Source organism: Crocodylus porosus, unplaced genomic scaffold, assembly GCF_001723895.1.
Source record: "Crocodylus porosus isolate Cpor-Errol unplaced genomic scaffold, CroPor_comp1, whole genome shotgun sequence".
Classification (NCBI taxonomy): domain Eukaryota; kingdom Metazoa; phylum Chordata; order Crocodylia; family Crocodylidae; genus Crocodylus; species Crocodylus porosus.
Genome location: NW_017728886.1, coordinates 63,170,240 through 63,190,599, shown reverse-complemented (window position 1 = coordinate 63,190,599; position 20,360 = coordinate 63,170,240). Strand labels below are relative to the sequence as shown.

The following is a 20,360-nucleotide window of genomic DNA, read 5'->3' as shown; positions in this document are numbered from 1 at the left end:
TTATTACATTTAAATGCTTTTTCAAATGTACTTAATTTAACTCTTCTTGTCACAAAATACCACAGATCTATTCCATTTCAAGCAATGGAAATTCTACCAGTAATTCTACAAATTAAACAAAAAACAAACAAGTGCACAAAAATGCAGATACATTTCTCCCAGCTCTAAAGAAAATGGAGAGAATGCTGGTCTAAATTCAGGGACATTTATACACATACCTTCTCGTCCTGCAACGCACAAGAGATCTACCACTTCGGAGCAGAATTGATTGAGTATGCTCTTCATGTGAGCTGATGCAAACTGCACTGTGTGCAGCTGTATAAGCGGTGAAATGAGTGCACAGAAAATGGCGGTGGTGCACTTCTGAAGTAAAAACACCTTCTATGTGTTTGCCATTTTCTGAAAACTGACACGCATTTCGCAGCTTATACAACTACAAGCGATGCAGGGCCAGGCACTCTTCAGACTGCCCCATGCTGTTGTGCTTGTATGTGTAAAAATGCCCCAGGAGTCCCAAATGCAGCAAAGCCATTTGAAACTGGTTGTAATGCTGTTGGCATTTCAGACCACATTCATTGTAGGTCTGGGGAAACTCAGAACACAGGCTTGTCAAAATCAGTTGATCATCTTACCAGATAATACAAAACTTCTAACTTGAAGATTTTTCTATTAGTCTGCACAATTGTTGTATAAGTGGAATTGTAATATAGTGTCCTTCACTTGTAAGTCTGGATATCGCTTGTGTGTCCTTGCTCGTGTTATTTTATGGAGCAGGGTAGGCACATTTTACACTCCGCAAACCAAGAAGGACAGTCTCCGTCCTCACATTAATTCCAAAAGGCAGAATCCTTGGAAGAAATATACAACGAAAGCCTAAATTTCAAACAGGGCTGGAGATATTTGTATAGGAAGAATATATCTTAACTACAGCTCTAAAGTATTCTTACTCTAGTTATGACTAACAATTTTTACCTGTTTTTAGACTGAACATGTTTCTTGTTAAGCTTGTTTTATATTACATCCACCTACTAGAGACAAAATCTTGCCTGCTGGACAGTTTCAAACTTTATTTTGACAGTGCCTTCTAGATGCAAGTAAACAACTGTAAGGGTCAAAGTATAATATTAAGATACTTTCTCAGATCTCTTATTTTTACCGATGCAAAAAATTCCACAAGGATACAATTTGGCTTACAAGTACTACTTATATTTTCTTCTGTTAATGCACATAGATAGTGAAAGATAATCTTGCAGTCTGTGGAAAACTTTGACATTCTGTATTAAACTGCAAAATGTTTTATGCGAAACACATTCACCTTTTCAACTATTTACCATATTTGTTAATTAACAAAGATAATAATTCCTCTATTATTCATCATAAATTAGCGAGGCAAGGGAAAAAGAATAACTAACCAAACATCAAACGATCCAGCATAATCCTGAATTTTGGTTAATCTGGGACCCTTAAAGAATCCCTGAAATAAAACGTCTATCACAGATCTGAAATATTAGTCCTGAATTGGTGCCAGAGTACATCTTGCTGTGCACGCTGATAGGACAGTTCCTGATGGTGCATAAATTCAGCTATGCAGTTTGGTTCTGGGAGCAACATACACATATTCTCATGGCCCTTTGCTGTGACTAATTAGATGTACATCTTCAAAGTTACTTATCTAGGTACAGTTCATTGTGAATATGACTATATTAGCTTGGCAGAAAGCTGATTTACTTGGGGTTAGTGCCATAAGAATGCAGCTATATTAAAAAGATTTACTAGGAGACGGAGCTAATTAGCCTACCTGCAGCATCACATTAAGATAATCTACACCCCCTTCTGATTCCTGTTGATAGGGACTACCAGGACTGCCTGAGATCTTGCCCCAGAAGTTCTGTCACTTAATTCAAAGTCTGCAGCTTTACCTCAGAGGGGAAAAATAGGAGTATCCACTTAGGCCCCTCTCAGTCTACTCTGACTTGAATAGCTGCACAGGACATCTTCACAAAATCAGAGTCAGTACTGTGCAAGAGGTGCATGACAGTTACAGGACATTGCAAGATGAAGTTACCTTACTTGCACATCACACCATTTTTTACCACAAGAGGATAATACTCACCACTTCCTGCAAAATGAGAAAAATCTCTCCAGTCCTGTGCATCTTCAGTACTGACGTCTCCTACCCGGATGTCTAACAGCATCTGGCCTCTATGTCATGGGACTGTAATCAGGAAGTAGAGCTACCTATGAGGAATACAGAGGGAAAAGACAGAAATAAAACTTTAACGTTTTAAGCATTAAAGCTAGTTTCTGATACCAAAAATGACATGTCAATTGATTTAACTTGTTTTGTTAACTTTGCATCCCTTTAGTGTTAACTACTACTCCATTTCCATTTACTGAAATGTTCTACATGTAGACTTTCCTGATTATGTAACTGCAATCACCAAGTATTATTTCTTTAGAATGATAAATATTGAACAAAAAAAAAAGCATATCACATTTCTAATTAAGAATACAATTACCAATTATGTGAGACTAATGTACATGCTTATCTTTAAGCATCAGATAATTACTCCCATTGGCTTCTCTGGTGGATTTTAGCTGATCATTTTAAGTTCTGAATTTTTTTCTTGAAATATTTTTAAAGATGAAATGTTTTGTCATTTTCTGGTGGAAAAAAACACTTTATTTGTCCAATCATATCTTGAGACCTGGAGTTTCATGGTTTATAAGAGTTTCAATGAGATGTTAACAATACAAAATATATGGGGACTGTTCCAACCCAGAGTAGCAGTATATTAACCCCCCACAACATGTTCTATGAACCGGCATCCATAGTTAATACCAGTGAATCACACCATCATTCCAATAGTAGAAGAACTTCAGCAATGCCTCACTGTATGAAGCCCATAGATATCAGCACAGATTCACAGCAACTGAACAAACATTGATTTCAGTTAAATCAGTAATGGAACTCCCTTCGATTTCAGTGCAAAAAGATCCATCTCAAAATTTAGCTATCAACTCGTACAGTGTTTTCATCATAAAGTCATACATAAAGAAGAGCTGGAAGGGACCTCAGGAAGTCTTGTTGTATAACCCCCCACTAAATAACCAAGGTCATTTAACATGGCAACCCCATACAAGTGCTTGTCTAACCTATTCCTAAAACTTTACAATTAACCTGATTACACACCAAGAGCATGCTAACCTGCCACAGCTAAAGAAAGAGAATGAGGGCTCTCAGTGTCCCGCTGCTACATACATTGCTAAAATGCACTTGAGAGATCCAAGGAAGAGGGCCATGTATCCAGCTATGGAGGAAGACAACACCCCCACAGTCTGTACCAATCTGACTGTAGGGTACCCTGATGATCCTAAATGGGGTGGTAAGGCTGACACTGAGAGGAGGGGCAAGGGCCTTTAATCAGGAACCTCTGGCTTTTAGTCCAAGTAGCAGCAGTGGAACCAAATCCTATTGCTTCTGAAGAAGGCAATCCCCCCCACTGCCCCAAAACAAACAAGTGACCCCCCAAAAACAAACAAACAAACAAACAACACCCCCCCACACACACACATACCTGTAGAAACAGAGGGAAAAATTCCTTCCTGGTCCCATGTGGCAACCAGGCAAAGCCCAGAAGCACAGGAAAAACTAAACACCCTCCACTGTGTTCTGCAACCTGGGCATAACTCCACCTGAAACTGTCTAACTGGAAAACCAGACCTCCTCTTTCTGTATTCCCTCAATAAACTGATACCAGTTGCTCTAACCTTCTTTCATAACTAAGCTGGTTGTAGGGCTCTACTTCATTCTTCTGCTGCTGAGCAGGGTCCTCTCCAGTATCCACCTCCCCTGGGTTGTAGAGCTCTTCTCCCAGCTGTCTGTGTGGATATGCCTTTTTATTAGCTGTATCACACTGCAGTTATACTGAGTCTGTGATCTACCAAGTCTCCCAGCTCCTTCTCCACAGTGCTGCCATCCAGACAGTTGTCACCCATTTTCATAATTGTGTTATTGTTTAGTCTTCTTCCCAAGGTGCAGCATCTTGCGTTTGTCAGCATTGAACTTCATCCTGTTGCTCCAGCCCAGCTTTGCAATCCGTGGAGACACTTTTTGAATTGCGCTCCTGTCTTTCAGTGTTTGCATTCCCAGTTTCATGTCACTGGCAGGTTTGCTCAGGAAGCGCTGTTCCAGCACGCAAATTATTCCAAACACATGGAAGGGCACCAGGCCCAGGACATACCCCTGACGAGCTCCCCTCGAAAACTCCTGACGTGGATCCGACTGTTATGACCTTCTTCTTGCGGTGATCAAACAAGTAGGGTCACAGCAGTTTTGTCTAGCCCACAGTTTCTCCAGTCACATGGGACTTGTACAACCCTTACTAAAGTTCAAATATACTGTAACCATCTGTGGCTCCCTTTAGCTACTCAGCTGAGGAGAGAGAGTGTGGTGGGTATAGCTTGTCCTCAAAGGCACGCTCCCCTGGAGCGTGCTAGAAAACACAACAGGTGGATTACGACTTGGGAAAGTGAAGAGAGACCCAGTGCCTCTCGGCCTCAGTTGTTTAGAAGGACCCCCAAGGAAAAAGGAAGTTTCCTGGGAGTCAGGGCTGTCCTCGTACACTCTGTGTAAAAGAGGATAAGTCTTTTTCACGGAGGGAAGATGCTGGACACAGAATGACTCTCACTGGGGCCTGAACACGGAGGTAAAGGGCAGAGTCCTCGCGCAGCTTCAGCTCTTCTCCACCCCCAGCCCCTTGCGAGGCCTCAAGGAGTGCAGCGGCGGCAAGCCCCAGGCTCGGAGGAGAAGCCCGCCCCTGGGCGGAGCCTGCGTCTAGGTGTGGCCACCCCGCAGGCTATTTAAGGAGGCGCTGCCACAGCTGCTCTTGCTGTTTTAGGAGGTCGCTGTTGGTTGTAGGAGTCTTGGGTGCGAAGCTGCGCTATGGTGAGTTGTCGCGTCAGGGCAGCCACGACACCTGGGTGGCGAGGAGGGGCCGCTGCTCGGTGGGCGCCTGCGCTCGCGGCCCGGGGGCGGCCCCGGGGGGAGGTGGGTGTCGGGCTGGGGCGGCTGTGGCGGCAAGCGGGGCGGGAGCGCTGCGGGCCGGGCTCCGAGGCGCCACAGCGTGCGCCGCCTCGTCCCCGCCGCCATTTTGTGTGCGCGACGCGCGGGCCGGGGCTGGCAACGGCCTCCGGGGCGCTCGCGCCGCCCAGCCCTGCTCCTTCGGGGCCGCCCCGCACCCAGGGCGTCAGTGCCCTCGGCCCTGGGGGCACCATTGGCTCCCCTGGGGTGGGGGGGAAAGTGGTGCTGGGACCGCCGCCGCTGGCCCTGGGAGTAGCTTCCCCGGGACTGGCTGTCTGGGAGCCCGAGGGCGCGCTCGGCTTGTTCGGGTCGCTGGGTAGGAGCCGGGCGGGGGGAGGCGAGACTCCCCGGGTAGGAAACCAGTCAGGGGCCGGGGGAAGCGAGCGGGGCTGGTTGAAGGACGTGGGATAACTGAGGGCGGAGGCGAAAAGCCTGGAGGCGGCCTCGTGTGAGCACGGTCAGCGCCACGGGATGGTTCGTGTGAAGATGCTTTGGTTGCTGGCTGCTTCTGCTAGGGCTTCCCCTACAGCGGAGTTGATAACACTGCTACACTTGTTGTCTGGTGGGGGGCTTTGCAGGACAATTGCTCCTTGGCTACAGACAGAGCCTGGCTTCAAACCTGCTGCTCCTCCTCCATTTTGGTTTCTAGAAAAGGGTGGTGCACCTCAAAGGCTCTGGTAGCTGACTTCCCCCCCCCAATACCTGACATGGCTAGCTTGATCTCCCGTCCAGACTGGTGCAGCCTGGCTTTGTTGTGGGATACTGCAAACGGCTTATGTGAATCTGTTGAACTTCTGTTTGGGGCCAGAAAGCCAAATGCTAGGTGTTTATCTGCAACAAAATGGCAGGTGGTGTGGTGTCAGTGTGGATTTCTTTGGCATCTTGAAATTATAACCCCACAGGGTTATAACAACCCAGAGAAACTTAACCCTCCTACCGTTAGCGTGCCAGGCTTCAGTCACTTAGGCAGATACCACTGCCTTATTTTAGTTTAGTTTTTTGAGGCTTTATTTGTAATAAAAGGGGCTAATGTCTTTCTTAAATGAGAGCTGAGGGTCTAGAGATAAATGCTGTGGTTGAGGGTTGTGAAAATCTACAACTCTTGTTTCAGAAATGATCCCTTTTTATTAGATCAACTACGTGGTAAAGGGTTGATTTTGGTGGTAGTGGAATACATGGGACTGGATATATAGAGGAATTTTCACTGTAATGTAGTAGTTAGCAAGAAGCTATTGTGTTAAACTATCTTCAGTCAAAACCTCTTCTTTTTACCTAATTGAGTACATCACAATGCTGCAGTATGGGTGGCCACCTTCAATAGAAGCCTCTTGCAGTTGAGAGAGGGGAATTGGGAAATCATTGGTAGCGTCTTCATCCTTGAGCACTAAGATATTATTGAGCTGAAATGAATTGTGACGACAGCTTTGAATGGTGACTTGCAAAGGGCTTGTGCCCTGTCCTTGTGGCTTTATGATACAAGAAGTCTTATTTTCATAAGTGTTCTGGAGCACCCTGGATGACTGCGAGAACAAAGACAAGAGGCAAAACTGAAGTTAAGGCTCAATTATCTTAAGTGTGGGCAGGCAGGTATTTTGCATGTGGGGTGTCACTTCTCAATGCACAATTGCATCTCTTTTCTCTCAGATGTCTTTAAAACATTTGTACCATGCACCTTTTAAGATGTGAGAAATATTTCCTTTCTGACTCTTGCTTGTTCTCTACCAAACCAGAGACAACATTAGGAATGATACTGAAAAGAATAGGAAGAAGGACTCCAGCCTAAAATGGCTTTAGTGTTTTCTATTTCCCAAGTACTCTCAATAATAGTAACTCCACAGCTAATATTTTTTATGACGGTTATTGACAGCTTCTCATGAATCTGCAGAGAGAAACCAGAACTAATTGACTCTTCAGAATTTCATATACTTGTCTGAATAGGGAATAGTCTGATTCTTGACAGTCATATGCAACACATTTTACAAATTGTCAGTTAATGTAGAGGGATGGTCTGATACATGTATGTTCTGGTAACTTGATAGAAATCTAAAGTCTGGGACAAGCATCCTCCTAAACTACAAACACACCTATTAAGCTTAAGGGAGGGTGTTGTTTAGTACATTAATAGAATGAAGAGTCTCCCCTGTAATAGTTCTGGTTTGTTACTAATACTTCCCCACTTCCATCTTTCAAATAAAAATAACCCACAACAGAAGGCTCAAGTTAATCATGCCATCCTAGCCTGTGAGGGCTTGAAAGTTACACTGCTGCTTTTACAGAACTTAAGTTAAACCCTTCTGTATGTGGGCTTGGAGACGGATGCAAGTAACACTTAGAGCATCTGTGAAATCTTAAGCTGAAGGATGCTGCTTTCTTTCCTGAGTCTTGCTGTGTGAGACTTGGATAGGGGACCAGAGATAGTCTGAAAGACTGGGGCTGAAACTGGGAGCCCAAAATAAGGAAATAAGTTATGGTGGAGAGTGGTGGGAAGTGGGGAGGGTGAGATCTGTACAACAAGGAGTGGAAGGGGTGGGATAGAGGGAGTTAAAATGTGAGTGACCATTACAAACACTTCCCTCCACAATCTGGAATGCAGCAGTTTTTGGGAAATATTCCTGCATGCAAGAATTCAGGGGTGAGGGAATATTGTTTGGGAAATTTGTTTTATTTTTTACTATTTTATTTAACATTGTATTTTCTGTAACTTAGTTGCATTTCCCCTCCTTACCCCTACCCCTCTTATGTTAGTCCCTCATTTGGGTGCTCTGTATTTCCCTACTGGCTTTTGTCATCTTTTTGGTTCATAACTGTTAACATCTACTAATAAAATTCAGTCTGTTTTAGTGACTGGCTTTTTTTTAAAGCCTCCCTGAGCCTCTTTTTGGGAAGGACAGCATATAAATAAATGTCTCTGCTTTTGGCAAAAAAAACTGAAACCCACTTAGTGTTAAGCCTCTGTGTGGATCTACACTAGAGGACCCCAGTTATATGCTGCTATAGATCACTGTTGGCTCAAATGACAGATCTGTGGAACTGATGTGTGCCATTCCTCTAACGTTTAGTGGCACTCTATGGAGCTGCTGCTGTCTTTGGCTTGCCTCTACAAAAGGCAGATTAAAGACCTAGGTTGTCTACCTCAGTTCAGTACCCTCTGAAGTGGGGAGAGGGGAAGCATGCAGCCTCAATTCTGGAGCATTAGAAAGACAAACTTGATAGTTTATCAAATTTATGAAGGACTTTGAAAGTATATCATCAGCACTGAAGAAACTAGTAATTCTGTCTTCAATGTAGGGTTTGAGTCATCGGCAATAAAGGACAAGTTTATTTTTGCTGAGCAAAATTTTGAATGACTAATTATTTTAGTGAATGGCATCCATTCTGTGTGTTGTCAGGGTCCTGTAGGGGAAAAAAAAATTGCATCTTCTCAAATCCAAGATGAGGTTTTTTTTTTTCCCTCAGCATGGGGGAGAGGGGGAAGGGGAAGAGGGCTCATCTTGAATTTTGAGTACTGGCCCCTGGACAGGGCATATACAGTAACTCAGCTCCAGCTTTAGCCCTGGGCTTTGGCTGAAGCTGCAGTTGAACTGCTGTCTATCCCAGGATGGAGGGGCTCCTTTGGGGAGGGTGGGAACCTGTAGCCTACACTTTCTACTCTACTCTTCTTTGTAATCTGCCTTCCCCCCACCCCCCAAACCTGCTCCAGGAGCTGACCCAGCTTCTGGGCTGGGGTGCCAAGTACCCTGGAGGAGCAGAACTGCTGCAGAAGGTAGGGAATGGGGAGCCCTGGGCTGGGCCGGGCAGGACAGGCAGCAGGGGTCTGGCACAGATGGAGGGAGCTGGTAGACAAAGGCACAGGGGGCATGGAGTGGAGGGCGAGGGCAGGCACAAGCATAGGCACAGCTGGGTTAGGTGGCAGGGAGGGACAAGAGGCACAGGTGGGTGGGGAGCAGGTGTCTGGCCCCTCTTGTGTCACTGTTTTTCCCCATCATAGAAGTTGGGGGAGGAATGAATTTTAAAGCTACCTTCTGCTAATTAGATTCTGTGCATGGACAATTATAACAAAATTCTAATTTTCCATGTATAGAATCTAATTATTGAGGGAACGTCTTTAAATTCGAAGTCTTGGAGTTAGGTAAATAGGCTAGTATGTAATTAGCCTTGCATAACACATGCACAAGGCATCCATGTTATGGTGGCACCAGTAGCAATAATGGTAAAACCTAGGAACTTGAGTACTTTGGTTTGCAACACACTGTGTGTAGTATACTGACCTTAATATTTGTAAGGGAGGAGAATGTGAAGTGATTCAAATGACACTCTCAAAGCATGAATAATTATAAATAACATGGTAGCACATAGTGATTTTTGGCATAACTTCTGAAGTAGTATTAGACTTTAAATATTGATAAAACACAGCTTTGAAGGAAAATGCCTAAATAGCACAAACTTGTTTGCACTGACTATAGTGTATACACTTAAATTTGCAATTTGCATCCTTAATACAGATTTCTAAAACATGTAAAGGGCCTTATGGAGGGAGAAAATTCCAAAATTGTTCTATGCAGTTGGTTTGTACCAGATTGCTTTGACTTTTTCTAACATAAACAGTTCTCTACTTATTTAGCAAATGAAGCCCATTATTGGATTACACTGCAGAAGTAGTATGTACCTTTAGACATAGAACTTTCATAACCTAAATTTGAACTGGAGTATAATTAATGTAACCAAGAAATGCAACTTGGTGTGGTAGTGAGAGAACTGAACTGACTAGTCTGAGGTAGAATTAACTTTTAACTTTTTTTTAACTTTCTAGAAAAGTGTATATAGAAATATTTTTATTGCTAGTAGCTTACAGTATGCAAAGTAATTTTTTGGATGTCTAGTATTGCAAGATATACTCTATGTAATAACTTGAAATGTGTATTTTTATCAAATGTAGTCTACTGCAAATCCAGAAACCCAGTGTGCAAGGGAAGATAACACCCAGGTGTCAACAGCCAGTCAAGGATATGTTTTACCAGAAGGAAAAATCATGCCAAATACAGTATTTGTTGGTGGAATAGATATAAGGGTATGTATATATCTTGTACATTATGTGCTGACTAGATTATATAATACTAGAGGCTGGACTCGATGATCCTCCGGGGTCCCTTCCAGCCTGAATGTCTATGAAATTACTGTCTTGTCCCGTCCCCCCACCCCCCACAAAGGCTGTAGGCAAATTGAAGAGTCCACCAGAGGGCAACAAAAAGGGTTAGGGGGCTGGGGGACCTGACTCCTGAAGAGAGGCTGAGGAAACTGGGCTTATTTAATTTAAAGATGAGAAGACTGAGAGGGGATTTAATAGCCCCTGCAGCAAGGGAGGCCCTACTCAAGGCCTCTGCAGCAAGGGAGGGAGTAGGAGTGGGGCTGGGGTAGGCACTGCCCAGCTGGGTGGGGCAGGGCATGGAAAAAAGCCATGATTCATCTGGGGGTACAGGTGGGGCGAGGGGCAGCTCCTGCTGCTTGCTGCATGCATCATGGGAGGGCATGGGGTGTCCCCCAGATCTGGGCAGGGCGGCTGAGGTGGTAGTATTAGGAGGGTGTTATGGGGTGGGGATTGCTGCAGATATCCCCAAAATTGCCATATCCACCCCATGGCCCCTTTCTCAGCGCTACTGCTGCCCACCCTGTGTAGATCCAGGGGCATGTTCCCCCCCCCCCGGGCGAGTGGCAAAAGAAGTCACAGACGCTACTGGGTGAGCAGATAGGCCACCAGATGAGTGGTGTGGGAGCAGCCCCTTCCCCATGTTCCCCGGATGAGCCACGGCTCTGTCCCATACCCCTTCACTCCCTCCTCACAGTGGGAACCTTGATCTGCCCCCCTGCACCTCTGTCTCTCCTCCCTCCCCTTCCACCACACCAGACTTACCAGCTGCACGCAGCTCTCCAAGCTGCTGGCTGTGCTTCTCACTACTTGCGTGTGCACTAGCCACTTACCAGCCAAATTATCAGCCAAATCAGGATGACTTCTGATTATAGACAACTTGCTTTATATCGGTGCCGATCCGATATCGGGCCAATGTATGGTGCACCTCTAGTTTCTATGAACATAAACTGACTTCAAGCAGTTGAGCACAAGGCTATAAGGGATTTGACTTTTGGTAGCTGCTAATAGTTTTGTTTCTTAATTTTTCTTCCTTAGATGGATGAAATGGAAATTAGAAGTTTCTTTGCCCAATATGGTACTGTAAAGGAAGTGAAAATAATTACTGATAGAACTGGTGTTTCCAAGGGGTGAGTAGAATACAAGTCATATTTTTGTTTGTTTGTTTTCCTTAAGCTGTGATTAGTGTCCAAGTTCTTAAACTTAGTTGCAGTGGTGGACATGGTCTAACCCAGTGGTTCTTGACTTCTTCTTCTTTTGTAGCAGGACCCATTTGTAAACATCAGTGGCAGGTCCTGACCCAGTATCCCAAATCCCTGACCTGCTGCCCCTGTCCCTAGGCCCCAGCCCCCTCAATATGTGGGACAGAGGTGTGTATGGGACATGGGGTGGGGGAACAAATAGCCCCTCAAAGGCTGGAACTCTGCCAGCCCACAAGGGAAAATCCATAGTTTCCCACTTTTTTTTTCCCCCCCCTCTTAAAGGAGGATCCATTTTTAAAGTTTGTTTTCAACCCTTTCATATTCTTGCAACCCACTTCTGGGTCATGACCAGGGATCCTGCTTTTCTCCGATTTTTAAAACCCCCCGAAATCCATGATAAAAATTAAAGGCCGCCCCAACCGCCTTAACAGCCCTTGTGATGCCCCTCACAACAGCTCTGCAGACGTACAGATGCTGACACCCACCCCAGCTGGTAAGTGTGTGGGGGCAGGGCAGGGGAAAGGGAAGGTGCTGGGGGAGTAGATCAATAAGTAGAGGGAGTATGCCCCTGTGCCTGCTGCCATGAGCAGGGCTGGGGAGTGATGAGGGCAGGGGTGCCACTATGGGCCACATGCATGCTGGCTGGCCTGACAGGAGGTTCAAACGTGGAGACCGCCATTGCAACTCTGCCACTGCACCCTGCACTACCACCACACTGCTGCCCAGTAGCCAGTCATGCAGCTCAGCAGAGCTCCAAGGCGGCAGCAGGAGGTTTTGGAGACAGCTGTTATCACGGGCCTCCAGGTAGGCGGCAGTGCCATGTGCAAGCCCAAGCCCCTGCCCCTTCATCCCTCACTGTGGCTGCAGAGCCAGCCACGGAGCTGTGCTCCAGCCACACACCAGCCTCCATCTCCCTCTCCCTCAGGCAGCTGGCCAGGCAGCATGTGTGCAGCCTGCACATGGTAGGCACCCCCATGCCGCACCCCACATTTGCCCGCAAAACCCCTTGCACAGGGGCACCACTGCCCTTGGCCCTGCTCCCAGCTGCTTTGTGGTGCCTGGGGCTGGCAGCACCCCCTGCTCCCACAGCCCTGCTTACCTCCATGCTCCTGGGGCAAAAGGCGAGTGTGAGCCTGAGCCTGGCCTTGGCTGCCTCAGGTTGAGGCTCTGCCCTCCCCCCTCTTCCTCTCCCTCTGGCCAAGGCTGGGGGTTTCCCGCCCTTTTTGGAATTGGCTCCTGCAGGCTGGAACTGTGCCAGCCTGCAAGAGCTCTTTGCAAAAGCGGAGAATCCACTGATTTCTCTGCTAAAAAGAGAAATCTGCATTTTGTCTGACTTAAAACGGGGAATCCATACTTTTCTCGGTTTTTCCGTGGGAAATGGAAAACCCAGATCCCTGCTCATGACCCATAGGCTGAGAAATGCTAATCTAACCTACAACCTATTTTGTCAGCATTTTGCAAAAATGTCTCAGCCTTATCAGTTTTGTGTACTGCCTCTAGTGGTATATTACAGCTATAGCTGACAGTCAATTTTAATCTAAGCATCTTGTAAAGGACACCAATTCGAAGTGAGCTTTAGCTGACTTAAAGTAACTTGCTTTCCAGGGGGCACAGCTGTTGAATCAGTACAAGTTTCAAGCCTTGGTTCACTGTCTGACAAATCGTTGTGATGGGATAAAAGTCTGTTCTTAGTAACCAGTCTGAGCATAACAGGTCACCCCAAAATCTAATTCTGGACCCATTTCCAGGCATGTAAAGGAATGTGCTTCCAGAACTCTTCTGATGGCTTCTTTATGTTATAACCCAGGGGTGGGCAAAATATGGCCTAGGGGCTAGATGCAGCCTGTGAAGCCATTCTGTCTGGCCTGCGGGGCCCCTAAAAAATGTGGAAAATATTTCTCTGCCCTTGGATCCTGTCAAAAATGACAGGAACCAAGGGCAGTAAGACCCACGGGAAGCCCACAGGGCTCCAACAACAGTGGGGCCTGCCTGGCCCTGCCTTTCCCAGCCAAAAGCTTCTGGTCTGGGAGCACATGGCTGCCCTGCTCCAGAACCGCAGGTAAATGGTGGGGGGGGAGAAGAGCCAGGGGGAACCCAGGCAGGGAAGGGTGTGGGGGGAAGCTGCCCTTTCCCCTGCCCCCTGTGGCCAGTGCTCCATGATGCAGCTGCTTGCAGCTCATGTGGGGCTGCCTGTGCCTGCTCCAGACAGCCCTGTGGGCTGTGAGCAGCTGCAGCAGGGAGCGTGGGCAAGGGGCTGCTTTTCCCTGTGCTCAACACCAGCTTCTTCCCTGCTGGCAAGCAGGTGTTTGGGGCTGTGTGCTGCCCCCCACCTGTACTGTGGAGCTTAGGGGCATGGTGCAAGTGGGAGCCAGTGGGACCATGAGGCCTGCCCCGGGGCCAGTACCAGTGAGGCCCAGAGCTGAGTGGCAGGAGCATAAGGTCCCAGCTGGCAGGGGCTTTTTGGAGCTGGACCAGCTCCCCTCTCCCTGCTGGTGCAGCCCAGCACAGCTCCACAGACCCCTGCCAGCCTGTGCTCACTTTGGGCTTCACTGGTGCTGGCCCTGGGACATTGGTCCCAAGACATTGGGACATTGGTCCCAAGATGGTGACCAGGGGGCAGGGCACCTGTCAAGAGGTGGGGCTACCCATGTGGTCCTCCACAACCTGCCAGAATGGGGTAAGCGGCCCTTTGCCCAAAATAATTGCCTGCCCTGTTATAACCTCTGCCTACGAAATGATGTACCCTGCATATATTGGAACTCTTTTAGCAGTATGTCCCAAATAGTGTTTTGCCCATGTTTTAATATCCTAGCCTCCTATTTATACTAACTGCCTACAAACAAACTAGACCTTGCATGTGTCCTCTTCTCTCAGTAATAAGTTTTCCCCAATCCATAAAGTAGGAATATTAATACAGTAAAGTGGTATAAGGTAGCATAGTCTAAAATTGGAACCAAACTCAAGCATTGTCTCAAGGTGTGCATACAATCAATGTGTAGCTTTCCTTCTTCTACTTAGCCTGCAGCCACATCCAGACAACTACATTTATGCAACAAATTTCCAATTTAAGGGACGGAGGAAATAAATCTTAATACAGATTTAAACAAAAAACCAAAAACAGCCCCTGAAGAGTCTTAACGATGAATAGTTTATGAAAAGATTTACAAGCTTTAAATTACACTCTAGAAGCTAGTGCTTTCCTTCCTCTGACCTATTTATATGCTGCGTGGTATCTTATAGTAAAATTCATGTTTGCAGTGACTCTAGGTTCATAGAGTTCAGTGGAAGAATATGGATTTGGACTCTGTCTGTATACATAAACCTAGTTAATACAGAGGTTTGGATAAGTTGCTCTCTGTAACTTTTTTTTATTTTTATGGCTTTTGGTTTTGGTTTTTGTTTGGTGTTTTTGGCGCTCTGCTCTCAGCAGGATAAAAATAAGGTAAGAGCAGGGGTGAGCAAAACATGGCCTGTGGGCTAGACTTGACCACTAGCTGATTATATCTGGCCTGCTGGTTGGCAGTTGCAAAATCATAGGATCTGGCCAATAGTAAGCAGACAGTTCCGGCTTCACCATCGTGCTGGGCAGACAGGCAAGTCTCCGTCCCATCGACACCTTACACCAGGTCCTGCCCTGCGTGCCAGAAGCAGCAGTGGGTGTATGCTGACACCAGCTGTGGACGCTGCCTGCAAGTTCCTGCCGGGATTGGAATGACTACCTGGGACTGCAGCTGATGTAGCAGCATCACTTGTGGACCTGGGAGGACACCCTGGTCTCCAGGAAGGAGTGGCCTCCTCTGTCTGCAATTGAAGCTGGCATGTGCCTGGTGCTGCTTCCAGTACATGGGCTGGGACCTGGTGTAAACTGTGGACCTATGCTGGAGGTGCAGGGTGGCTGCGGGGAGGGCAGAGGGAAACGGACAGACGGGTGTCTCTGCTCATAATGAGTAGCAGTGGCTGGTGCTGGGCAAAAGCAGGATATGGCAGCGGGCATGTTCACTGCTTCTGGGGACTCTCCTGGCTGCAGCTGCTTGGAGCCCAGGCCAGGGCTGCCCTGCAGCTTTACGCTGCCAGCACCACCCCACAGCACCTCCATGCTACCCCAGCTCTAAGTGGGTGCCAACACCAGTTGCAGATGCCACTTCTCTCTGGGGATTGGGGCATCTGCCTGAGCCTCTCCTTGGGCTGGAAGCTGAAGCTACCATCTGTGCCCAAACCAGCTCCACTAGTGGTGACATGTAGGGGGGGCATGTGCACCCCCTGACAGCCAGCATTCCCCACTTAGGTGATGGGCTCTTCCTGAGAGCACTGGCTGGGGAGTGGGGGTGCCAGGAGGAGTGGTGCTCCAAACCTCCGTTTATGGGATGGTTGAGATGTGGGGCAGGGGGTGACCCAGCCTGCAACAGTTCCCCGAAACTCCCTATGAGGCCTCTGAGGCCTGAATAATTGCCCACCCCTGGTAAAAAGTTACATAGTGGACTCAACAAACTTTATTTTATTTTGTAGGTATGGATTTGTATCCTTTCTGGACAATGTGGATGTTCAAAAAATAGTAGAAGTAAGCTGTCTCTTCTATACTTAATTGCAATTTGTTTGTCTTGGGAATAGTACAGAGGCTATGAGTGGGTGGAAGTAATAATGAGGAACAGCACTGTGTTAAACTTGGATAAGAAACTAGTCTGGAGAAAATTAATAGAAAGTAGGGGTGCACCAATAAAGATTTACGTGGCTGATACTGATAGCTGATATTAACCAACCACATTAGCCAATGTTGATCCAATAACCAATTTTTAGTAATACCGCAAAGCATTTTAAACTTTTGACGTTTGTTTGTTTGTTTTGCATCTGTTACCCCCACATAGCCCCTGTGTGCTTTAGCCCTCAATGAGGAAGGTGGTGACCACCTTACTCCCACGCATGTCACCCCCTTGCCTTTTGCTCCTACTAGCAGCCCTGCTCTGCACAGCCCATGCTGTTGTCCTGGGCATGCAGGGCAGACCCCTGTGCAGACTGCAGTGCCTGGCACACTTGGAGCCACAGAGCACACTGCTGCGTCAGCACCGGCATGCCCCACGCGGTTGAGCTCCTGTGGCTGCTGCAGAGAAGCTGAAGCCACTTTTGCAAATGTGCCCAGCAGAGTGGAATGGCCCTTGCACATGCCTTACACCTGGTAACGGTCCCTTTGTTGCTGATCACAGTGCCCTGTAACCACTCCACAACACCCCGTCCTGCTGCTCACTGGTATCTATAGCCTGCTGTGGGCTTGGGATGGAGGCAGGGTGCAAGGACCAGACTACAGTTGCCAGAGTACTCTGGGCACGCAACTGTAATTATCAGCTACAACAACCCAAAAAAGCCAATAGCCAATAAAGTAATTTCTCCTTTATTGGTGTCGAACTGATTGGGGTGCAATAAAAAGGGGCAAGATTGAGAGGTTACTTAGAAGCTGGTTTGTCTATTTTAAAATCCCTGTGCTTTTAAAGTTGTGTGTCTTTTAATTCAACTAAAAATAAGATTATTATCTTCTAACAGTATTGCTTCACAGTATCAGATTGTGGTCACTTTTTCCACTGCCTGTCATGGCATGCCTTAATGTCTAAGGCAGATATACCCCTGTATCAAATTGGCATAAAAGCTACCCCCTTGACTAGCTGATTACAAAGATTAACAGACTTATTAAAAACAGTTCTGTTAAATCTTTTTATATCTACATCTTATAGTTGGTCAACTGTGTGTATATGGGGAAGTGCGTAAATGAATACTGTCAGGTAGTTCCTAACACTATTTACCATCCAGAATTATATGATGGATACCTTCATACTAAGATGAGGAGAACTTATGAATGGCCTTCTGGTATGGAACCTATACTTCCAGTGCAGTGTGACTGTATGTGAGCATCTAAGAATTCAGGGTGGAATCTTTCCACCACTGTGTTCTAGGCTCGTCAGTGCAGAAAGTGACAGACAGGAAGGTAGTTACTTTACATTAACAGGGTGAGGCCAGCTCTCCCCGTCTCCAAATTGGAAAATAATTGGACTCTAGAACTGGTGTCAGGCAGTAAGCCTTCCAGGTAGGTTGAATGCTGCACCACACACTTTATCAGTTAAACTACAAATGATTGCAAAACTATACCCTCCCCAGGGCATCTTCTGTTTAGAAAAAGCCCCGGTTCAAGGGGCGTTTGATACAACTTGACACAAGTGACACAACTTGACACAGGTGTCCCAGGACTTCTGTCCAATGCCTTTCTGATTCTTTAGTGAAGCATGTACTACTCCAGAATGCTACTTGGTACTGGAGAAGACTTGGCAATCTGACCTTGATAGATTTAGTGCAGATTTCTGATGCTTTGTTCCTCTTATCTCAGCTTCTTGATCTGTCAGATAAAGGGATGATCAGACACCCAAACCTACCGTCTCTTCACCAGCACCCGAAATGTTCCAGGGATGCAGAGAACTGTCCCTGTATGTTAGAAAAGAAGTCACTTCTCCCCCCCCTTTCCCCACAAGAGATTAAAGAAAGGTTGCTGTTTCAGCTCCGTGGTGTAGTTAAGTACCATCAAAGTCCTCTAACTCTGATCCTGTACGGTCTTGCTGCAGTGGTCTGACCATTGCTTATCTGTTCCATTTGTGCTTCAAATTCTTGAAGGACTCAACAGATCTACTTCCACCTAGAGAAGAGGAGTCAATTGTGGGATTTTTAATTTAATTCTCTTAACTGTGGTTTGAATGGAGACTCTGTGCTTTCTGCTTCATTTAACTGTGGCGGATGGAATTTCTAGCCTCCATTACCTTAGCAAGGATGGCCAGGTTGCTTAGGCACTGAGGGTGGGCTCAGTCCTAACATTATGGTTTTCCATCTGGACAACGTGTTACTCAGGACTCATCCCAGATTATTGTTGAAGGTATTTAAGAGTCTTGCCTGAATCCATATTTACTTTCCTGAATCCCAACCATCCTTCCACACTGGATGTGACGTGCTGTCAACCTTTTACTTCAAGGGATAAGGCTCTTCAGGTCATCTTTAATTGTGACTAGCAGAGAAAGAAGAGCAAAGCAGTTTTCTTTAAAGACTCCCTAAGCTACTCTGTGGTTTTATTGAAGCCCATAAGGAACACAGGTCCACCTGTATCCTGTAGCTTGCACTCCAGCAGGGGCCAAATTCGTCAGTAAGCTCTGAGCAGCACAGACATCTGCAGATGGCTACCTGCATCCATATCTGCATGTCTGTACAAATACATGAAGTCTCTAGATTCATATATTGCCTTGTCACTATCTTCTTGCAACTGAAATCCTGCCTGCATTTGAACTGGTCAGTCACTTTTTTTTTTTTTTTAAGCTTCCCAAAGCTGTATGTGCATGTGCACAACTACTTGAAGGAGAATGTGAAATTGCTTGCTTCTGCAGCAATTGGAAGTTTCTAAATTGCAAAATCTGCATGTAGAAAACAACCTATCTTCATTCTCAATTAATTTAATACATCTGGCATTCTTTGCTGGTATACACTATGCTTTTTGCTCAGGCTTGAGAGCTTATCTTGGGGAACATGAATGCTGAGCAGGTATGGCTGGGTACAAAGGCTGAGCTTGGACGTGCAGTGTAAGAGTAGTGGAATTGTAGAATGTATTGCCAAAAAAACCTGGTTACTGTAAAGTATATGACTTTTTTTTTTTTGTTAAACAAAGTGAAGTAATAATCAAGCAAACATTAGCACTTAAATCCCTTTTAATGAGCTGTGTGAGGAGTCATTGAGAGCTTCATAAGTAAATCATGTATTACTAAACTCTGTTATGTATTGACCTAACTCTAGAAAAAATATATTTTTAAAATTGTTAGCTGCCATAGAAAATGGTGAGGTTTTTGTTTTGTTTTTCAAGTGTCCTATAATTCCTTTTTTTAGTCGCAAATAAACTTCCATGGCAAAAAACTGAAACTGGGACCAGCAATTAGAAAGCAACAGAATTTATGTAAGTATCATTAGACTGAATTTTAACTTCAGCGTTTTATAAGGATGCCCAGCTTAAATATAGGACAATGAACAAATGTCCTTGCCCTTTGATACTGGTTGTTAAAAGTAAATTGAGTATATCTACTTTTTAAATCTTTAATATTATGTCTTCATTATCAGAGTTGAGAGAGCATATGGGACTATTTTGCACTAACACAGTGCTGTAGCATGCAATCTGCAGACATTGCAGGACAGCTGATTAGGCAGCCTGTTTCCCCCTTTTTTTTTTTTTAATGAAAGGGAAATGAAGCTCATCTTCTATAAGGTGGTGGGTTTTTTTTTAAAGTTTGTTTGTTTGTTTGTTTGTTTGTTTTTGTCTAAAGTATTGGCAAGTAGCTTTATTTTTTTTTCTTTCCAATTCTCAACTTTCCTTTGTCTTATACAAGGTGCTTATCATATGCAACCCAGACCTCTGGTTTTTAATCCACCTGTGCCACAGTTCCACAATGTATGGAGCAATCAGAATACTGAAACATATATGCAGCCTCCAGCCATGATGAGTCCAGTAACTCAGTATGTTCAGGTAAATTCTTTCCCTCTTTTTCCCTGCCTCCCCCCAGTAAGGTCCCTGACCTTGGGTCCTAACAAACTCCACCTGCCTTTTCCTATGGCAAACATGACCTGGGTGCATGCACTATAAGATAACTCCCACCACCACCACCTTCTCCTTTTAAAATTTTAGAACCAAATACATTTGTCTCATTTTTTTTTAAATTCTAAGAGAAATTTGGTGTTTGTGTCCTGAAGTATTTTTAAATAGAAAATGAAGTGAAAGGGTTTCATGGTTTCACTTTAATGTCCAACCAGATATTTCATTTGTAACAAACCAGAAATAAACATTATGGAATCTCTTAACATGAAAATTGAGGTAAGTACTCATTATATAAAAACTGCAAACTCTCTCCCTTTTTAAAAAAAAAAAAAA

At 45.5% G+C, this 20,360-nt stretch overlaps 1 protein-coding gene across 2 annotated transcripts in view; it reads left to right on the top strand.

The window, feature by feature from the left end:
- Positions 1-4,787: 4,787 nt before the first annotated feature.
- DAZL (deleted in azoospermia like) overlaps positions 4,788-20,360 on the top strand; it is a 30,640-nt gene continuing 15,067 nt past the window's right edge. The window contains exons 1-6 of one of the 2 annotated variants that reach the window (XM_019535681.1): positions 4,788-4,948; positions 10,020-10,151; positions 11,265-11,356; positions 15,935-15,986; positions 19,328-19,394; positions 19,822-19,958. In XM_019535681.1, the coding sequence (XP_019391226.1) occupies positions 4,946-4,948; positions 10,020-10,151; positions 11,265-11,356; positions 15,935-15,986; positions 19,328-19,394; positions 19,822-19,958 (483 nt within the window). In that variant the 5' untranslated portion in view covers positions 4,788-4,945. The remainder of the gene's footprint in view (positions 4,949-10,019; positions 10,152-11,264; positions 11,357-15,934; positions 15,987-19,327; positions 19,395-19,821; positions 19,959-20,360) is intronic. The other variant, XM_019535671.1, reaches the window with a different exon arrangement.